The sequence below is a fragment of the Micrasema longulum genome, unplaced genomic scaffold, assembly GCF_059751315.1.
Source record: "Micrasema longulum isolate JH-2025_06_02 unplaced genomic scaffold, ASM5975131v1 h1tg002339l, whole genome shotgun sequence".
Classification (NCBI taxonomy): Eukaryota; Metazoa; Arthropoda; class Insecta; order Trichoptera; family Brachycentridae; genus Micrasema; species Micrasema longulum.
Window position 1 is genome coordinate 146362 of NW_028279489.1, and position 8130 is coordinate 154491.

General features: G+C 28.7%; 1 protein-coding gene and 1 long non-coding RNA gene across 4 annotated transcripts in view; one reads left to right on the plus strand and one right to left on the minus strand.

Annotated features, from left to right (window-relative positions):
- The window catches only part of LOC148272411 (acyl-CoA Delta-9 desaturase), a 32858-nt gene extending 27063 nt beyond the window's left edge, over nt 1-5795 (plus strand). For all 3 annotated transcript variants that reach the window (XM_088240076.1, XM_088240078.1, XM_088240077.1), the window contains 2 exons: nt 718-903; nt 2481-5795. In XM_088240076.1, coding sequence (XP_088096202.1) covers nt 718-903; nt 2481-2793 — 499 coding nt within the window. In that variant the 3' untranslated portion in view covers nt 2794-5795. The remainder of the gene's footprint in view (nt 1-717; nt 904-2480) is intronic.
- On the minus strand, nt 3212-7661 carry LOC148272412 (uncharacterized). Its single transcript, XR_015824850.1, has 2 exons — nt 7444-7661; nt 3212-3727 (listed from the first exon to the last, which is right to left on the minus strand). It is a non-coding gene; the product is annotated as an uncharacterized LOC148272412 (long non-coding RNA).
- Nucleotides 7662-8130: the final 469 nt, after the last annotated feature.

Sequence of the window (8130 nt, forward strand, 5' to 3'; positions counted from 1 at the left end):
TTTTTACCAGGGTCCAGTAGGTAGCATGTAAATCTAATGCCTCAATCTAGTAAATGTGCTATATACAAACACATAAAGTAAATGTGGCGTAACCAATTGTATTAATATTTGTGGCTCTATAAATTACAGTTATGTATAATAAGTTATATTTACCGATTTTTTTTATTTGGGGCCCCAAGAGTGTTCAGTGTTCTGGATGAATATATTAAGATCTCCTAAACAAAAGCATTCTTCAGGACAAATATTCGAAATTGGATTTTATTTAAGGAAAGAGACCATTGCAGGAGACCGTATCGATACATTGCATAAATTCTTTTTTTAGTGATCATAGAATTTATTAGTGGTTCAAATTGATATTTATGTAATATTTTTTATTTTCGAATTTTAAATTATATTTATTTATTAATTTACACGCCCTACGGGCTTTCATATATATGAGATTTGCTTTCACTCTCTATTATGTTATAATCAACGCAAGGCGTTTGGTCTCGTGAATTTTGGGATACGTTACAATTCAATGTTATATATGCACCTAATTTTCTAGTAAAAAAAATAATACATGTAATTAATATAACTTCATTAAAATTACACTGTACAAACAATATTATAATGGCAAACTTGTCATCACGGTTATTTAAATAAAATAATAGTGGATTTTTTTCAACTTTATCGATAATTTTTTTAAATTAATTTTGTAATTTTATGTTTTGATTTTAGACACTTCAGGCTGATGAAAATGTTGTGCTGTTTTATTATACCAACATTGATCCCAGTCTACTTGTGGAATGAAACTTGGACGAATGCTATCGTCTCTCAAGCTCTGGTGAGGTATATTGCAAACCTGAACTTCACTTGGTTCGTGAATAGTCTAGCACACATGTATGGCTCCAAACCTTTTGACAAGTAAGTGTTGTAGAAACATCTTATAGTTTAAAAACAACTGTATTACCGAAAAAAATTCAAACTTATTTATTTATTAATGTACACGACACGCAGTGACTTTTACCTTACAAAAAACATATTTAATATAATATAATCACTTCAATATAATGTTTTTTTTTTCACTTTTAATGTTTTTTTTAATATTTTTTATTGCATGTTGTTTTTTGTATTTAATATGCCATGTATTTTTAAATAACGTTTTTTGTTATATATTTAGTAAATATTGTGATATGGACTGTAAAAGTTTTATAATATATTCGTCCCAACTCAACGCAGGACTTTGGTTCCATGGAGTATTGGGACTTGAGTCTCAATAAATGTTAAATGAACATATTGTGAATAAAATAAAATAGTAATAATAAAAAGAAACGATCCAACGTAAGGAACCGACTAAAAAAGTATTATATTACGTAAATACTTTAACACAACCGTTTCGTATAAAGAACATGCTTAGATATACCTAGATTATAAATAAAAAAATATAAAAAATCAAATAATGAATATTTAATCAATGTGTGTACATAAAATTTTTAATTAAAAATTTTTTTTTTTTATTTTAGGGAGCAAAATATATAAGGTTTTATTATTATTTTATTATTATCATTCATTAAATACAATGGGCAAAAAAAAGTAATAATCTAAAAAATAAATCTAAAAAAAAACGATGAAGTAATAATAATTATAAAAAAATAAGTATTCAAGTAAATATAGTACACAATGATACACATACAAAAATAAATATAGAAAGCACTACAATGTAACAAATGTGAATTACTATTTATTATATTTGAAATGATTAAATTGAGTTGATTTATTTAATCTAATTTATTTTTTTTTGCAAAATTAACAGTACAAAATAATAAACAAAATATTAAAGAAAATACTAAAGGCAATTGGGAATACATGCTCCAGGAACCCTTAAGCAATGACCCGATATTATGAAGATAAAATACTCTCCAATAGCAAGAGTATATAATATACATATTTGTATGTCAGCATACAAAAGATATAAAAAAGTCAGTACATTATGAACATAAAATGAGTTAACAGCAGATTATTAGCATTAGTGGCTTTTGCAAATAATTCGTTAATCGTTGGATACTTTAGAACATCATAAAATATTTATAAAGAGATGATTTGAATTCACAGAGACTCGAGTTAAAAATGTCGATATGAGAGGTACATTCATTTCAAACGCGGTATAGGTGAGTGATTTGTCACTCAGTTTGGAAATCACTAATATTAAATTAAATTTGTCATTAATAAGAAAGTTGGCTTAAGAAGGGTGACAATAATATAAAGTATTTTGTCTAGTTCTACGTGCTGGAATGTTAATATTCATATTTCATATTATGTCTTTCAAATATTTTTTGAAATTTCTTCTTTTCTAATTTTCTTCAGCTAGATACCAAATCGTAACAATACTCGAACAAAAAACTGCACCTGATAGAGATGCCCAAAATGGTTGCCGAATCAACCTTCGTTTGTTCACCTCTGCAAGTGTAATTCAAAATTCCATGACTCGGTTTATTTTTCAGGAGGATTAGTCCCGTTGAGAACAAAGTCGTCGCCTTCCTAGCAATGGGAGAAGGTTGGCATAATTACCACCACGCTTTCCCTTGGGACTACAAGGCTGCGGAACTTGGAAACTATTCCCTGAACGTCACCACCTTCTGGATCGACCAGTTCGCCAAGATCGGCTGGGCTTACGATCTCAAGCAACCTTCCAAGGACCTCATCATGAAGGTGGTCAAGGCCACGGGAGATGGTTCACACCCGGAATTCGGCCACGAAGAATACCCTGATACTTCAGAAAACGTCACTATCATGAATAAAGAAAAGGAGTATTGATTTCGTTAAAACCCTGATGAAAAATGGGCCACAATACTACATAATAATGTACATTTAAATATTTTATCTATTACCTACATATTTAATAAATAAATCAATCATTTTTATATTTTAATGTATTAAATATATTTTTGATAATTTTTACTTTAAAAACATTTTTTTGCTATGTTTCGTCAATTTACAAAGTCTATAAAAATATTTTCGTGCGGTGTTTGAATTTTTTTGTATCGTTTAATTGAACGTAGTTGTACAGAAAGCAGCCGGTCCACAATTTTGAAAAAAATATATATTTGCAATTTGCATGTGTTATCGGGTGCAAAAAGATTAATTCTATGTTCTGCTAAAAATAGCCACGCTGATTTCACACAAAAAACAGTAATAATCACATTTAAACTTATAATTAGAAATCAAACACTGATTTGAGTCTACTGAACACTTTATTTTATTTTTACAAATATAAACATAAAAAAATTAAAACTTCGTGACAATTGTTTCGCCTTATTAGGGCATTTTCAAACGAATGTGAAGATTATATGGGTTGAATGTCCTTATATAGTTATATAATTCAAGATATTTAAGTAGAAAATAAAAATAATCTGATGAACTATAGCGTGTACATTAATCATAATTGAGGGAAAAACCGATGGTTAAGGGTGACTAAAAAGAAAACTTCAAAATTTCTTCATTACATAATTTAATTATTTTTAAATTTATTCATCATCATCATCATCCGTCTCATCATCTGTTATTCATCATCATGATCAGCCGTCTCTTGCCTAATGGTGAACATAGGCCTCCCCCTTTAGTCTCCATATTTCTCTATCCTGAGCCAACCGCATCCAACCACTTCCTGCAACTCGTCTTATGTCATCAGACCACCTTGTCTGAGGCCTGCCGACACTTCTTCTACCCGTTCTGGGTCGCCATTCCAGAACTTTTAAAAACGGTTATTATAACAAATTAACTGAGTGATTCTTTAGAGTTAAGTTACTTCATATAAATATGAAATAATATGTGAAATATATTGACACAAAATACATCGGCGATTAACTACGGCCGGCTGTTTTCTGCAAAATGCACATTTTAGGTTGTGTGGTCAGACTAAAAAGTTATTAAAACTAGTCAAATACATAATTGAATTATGTTTTGTGTTATAAAAAACCGAATGTATCCATTATTTATAATTAAGCAAAGTAAAAAAACACTCCAAGTGTTATGTAGATCTGATTATTCACTCTTTTCCATAAGTGCTATTATCTCAGTATCTGTTTTCTATGGATGGCTTCTTTCTGCAAAACTACGTTCAATTTACCCTTAGCATATCATATGGCGTTTTGAATATTATTGCAACATCTATTTTTTCTTGGAGGATCTTTATTTGCAATATCTGCCCATGACACATGTTTGATTGGGAAACTGCGCTAACGTTGGTTAGCAGTAATGACAGCATTAAAATTTTTAAAATATAACTATCAATGAAAACCTTAGTAAATTGTATATATTAATAGTATTATTTGTAACGATGTATTTTATTTTTTTATTAATTAAATTTTTAGTCGGGCTTGTGATTATAGTATAAGTTTTAAGTCATGGTAAATACTTTTTGCAAAATGCACATACGTTTAAAATAGTTTTGTACTTTATTGTATACAATTGAATTATTGAAAAAGGTATTACGTGTTATTATGTTCTTACCAATAAATATTATAACGCTATTATCTGATTTGGTACAATTTGTACGAAATTTTATTTTATTTACAAAAAAATAACGCAAAATATATTTTATGGTTTCCTTGGTCATATTACTTACCAAATGTGAGCATTCCAGATCAAAGTTACCAAAACGCAAATTTTCTTTTGTCCTAAATACGACCTTTCGGTTGTTTAGGTAACGTAGTTTTAATTTTGCTATTTTCACGAACTTTTATTACTAACGTTGGAACATTTTTTTTTTAAATCATACTTTTATAATTTCCCTATCGGCACCCAGTGATGCATAGGGCACTGAATTGGTACACCAATTACAGGTTATCGTGAAATTTTTGTTACATTGAAAGTAAGGTGATCAGTTTTTTACTTCAGGTGCCGGTCCGGGAACAATAAAATATTACAGTGTAAAACCACCTTTAAAACAAAAATTTCACATCTACCTATCGAGCAATCAAACCTTGGACCTCAAGCATTGAAGGCGAACGCCCTTACCACTATAATTTTAGGCGGACTCATCTTTTGAATAAAAACATAAATTAACACCTACAAAAGGTTAAAGGAAATCAGAGAATATCATTTTATTTTTATTAAAATATTGCCAAAAAATTAAGAAATTCAAGCTGGAGTTTTAGAAAATAATCAAAATAATATAAAATAAATTATCTTTATGCGCTCTGAGGGCTTTTGCATTTACAACAAATAGATACAATTTAGTGCATAAATATACGAATACATAAAATATGTGAAATAATTATAAAATTAATAGAAAGAGTCAAATCTACAATAAACAAAACCATAACAATAAAATCAATAAATAAACTTGTAACAAAATAAATGTACCTTTGTCATTATTTGTCCTAGATATATTTCTTATAAATCATAATTAAAATTTAAAATAAAAAATAATTAAATATTGCCGTATCTATTTAGCTGTAAAAATTAGAAAATAATATTTGGAGTCACCTATAATTGTACTTGTATATATGTAGGTAGTACTTTTCTGACCTTTGTAATGTGTACTTATTGCATTTAGTTATACTATGTATATAAAAAAATAATGTCTAATAAATTGCGATAAATTTAAATATTCTCTTAATTTCTATGTTTTAAAAAGCAAAAAATATCTAATAAATTTTTTATATCCCCTAAAAATATTGTGTTGTCTTTTTATAACGATTCTTATACACCCGTATGCAGAGACAAACCTTAAGGTGAGGTAGGTACATTCTATTGTCTTCACCTTCGGGTTATTCTATGCATACGAGATTAGAATGTACTTTCCTGACCTTGAGTTTTGTCTCTGCATACGAGTATTATTATATTCGTGTCACAAGGAAGTGTCCTGGGTCCCATTTTATTCCTGATTTATTTAAATAAACTTTGCGACCTACCTGCAGCCACTAAAACAATTACGTTTGCAGAAGACACTGTGCTATTTTACGAGGCTCCAACATGGATTAAAGTATACGAAAAGGCTAATATTGGCTTAAATAAGGTAAACAAATGGCTTGAAGAGAATTTTTTGACCCTAAACATTAGCAAAACCAAATACATTAACTTCTGCCTACGTCCAATCCAAATCGACAATGTACCGGTTATTCATACAGGTCCTGAACCCTCTATTTCCTGTCTATGCATTAATATTTAAAAAAATTATAACATCAAACACTTCGGAGTTTATATTGATAAATGCCTTAGCTGGAGTTCCCACGTCAATTATATTACACCTAAACGAAGAAAAATGAATTTTATTATTAGATCTCTTCGTCACATAATCTATTGGTCATTGCTTAAAAGTGTTTACTTCAATTTTTTCCAATCTACACCGACTTATATAATTATTGGATGGGGGGGTAGCGCGGCTAGCGTATTGGATCCAGTTTTCAACTCAAAGCTCAAAAAAACTTTACCTTTATGGCTCTGAAATTTTTTAACCAACTTCCTGCAGCCATATAGAACTCCACAAGAGCCAATGTATTTGCAATTGGTTGCTGCACATCGATAGGGACGAGGTTGTCCATTTTTTTAAAGTTCGAGACTAGCAATTAGCAAAAATTGACAAATTTGCTTTCCTTCCATACTTTTACTTTCATTTTCTTTTTATATATGTTGATATTTTTATGTTTTTTTCATTATGTATTTGTTGTATTATTTAATTTAGTACTCAATCTTATCTGGTATATTATTTATTACTCCTATTTCTTACTATAGTGTAGAGCAAGTTTATAGAAAACATATCTTAATTATCATTTCAATCATGTTTTTAAATATATATTATTTTTTTATTGATTTCAATGATACTATAATTTAGTGTTTATACTTTTATTTTGTTGATTTCAATTAAACTGTTATTTTGTAAATTTTATTATGTATGAACCTAAATTTAAATAATTTGTAATTTCTTATTTTAATGTTTATGTTAAATATTCTTTGGAATTTTATTATTTATTACTTCTACCTTTTTTTTCTGAATTGTTATTATATTGCATCACATCTCATTATATTTTAATCGAATTAATTTTACTATGTATTTTTTATTGTTAATTATTATGGCTTGACACGGGCACAGCCTAAAAAGCCTTAATAAGTTCATTTATATTTAAACGAGTGTAATTTTGAATGAATATATAAATAAATAAATAATATTTAAATAAATTTATTTTCCTTTTGCAAATAGCGCAGCTGCTGTAATCACAAGATTACAAAATATTTTTTGGTAATTTTTATAAATCCCTATTTAAGTTTTTTGTCACAATCAGAATTAGTCGTGCAGTAATATCTGTTATTTAATATTTAGTAAAACATTTTAGATAACAAATCATTAATATACTATAAAAATAACATAAAAATTATTTAAATTTATAAAAAAATTCCTTTTAACATTGTAAATTTTAATAAATTAAATTCTAAATATAAATGAAAAATTCTTTGGATACCTACAACGCAAATCGTTTCCTCGGGGTAGCAGCCTGGGATAAAATCACAAGACAAACAACAAAAGTGGAATAACACTACTGCCCTCTCGCTCTAAAATTATCGCAAGCAGATTATTGTGTAAAAATAATCAGAGTTACAGATAAAAGAGGAGAATAACAATTACGGTAATCGGAATACAACGAATGAACGAACATTACACTCCAGAATGTTCTGCGTTCTGCAGATGGGCAGATTATTGTGTACCTAATATAAAAGTTAAATGCACGGTGTCAAAGACATCTATTTTTAAATCTGATTGTAAAACTGCAATATATTTTCTTAGTCGCGTCGGTAAAACAGGAAAAATAATTTTCCCAACATTAGTATACAACGACTTACGGTAGATGGCGCATGGCCGTGCGTTTGTATTATGACGAAACTCTGAAGCAGCTTTTTAAATCGGCACAAAGAGGCCTAATGCATTTTGAAATGGTTATTGTAAAATCTATCCAATATGGAACTACTGTATTTAATGAAAACGGCAGTTTGTTTTACTGATATATGTAATTTTTCATAGTCGGAACTTCAATTACAAATCACAGAATCGTCGTATTTGTTTTATAATCCCTAAAAATTATGAAACAAAAACCTCCTTCTCATCCTTACCATACATAAAAGTAAAAAGATAAACTGCCTTCTACAAAACACTCT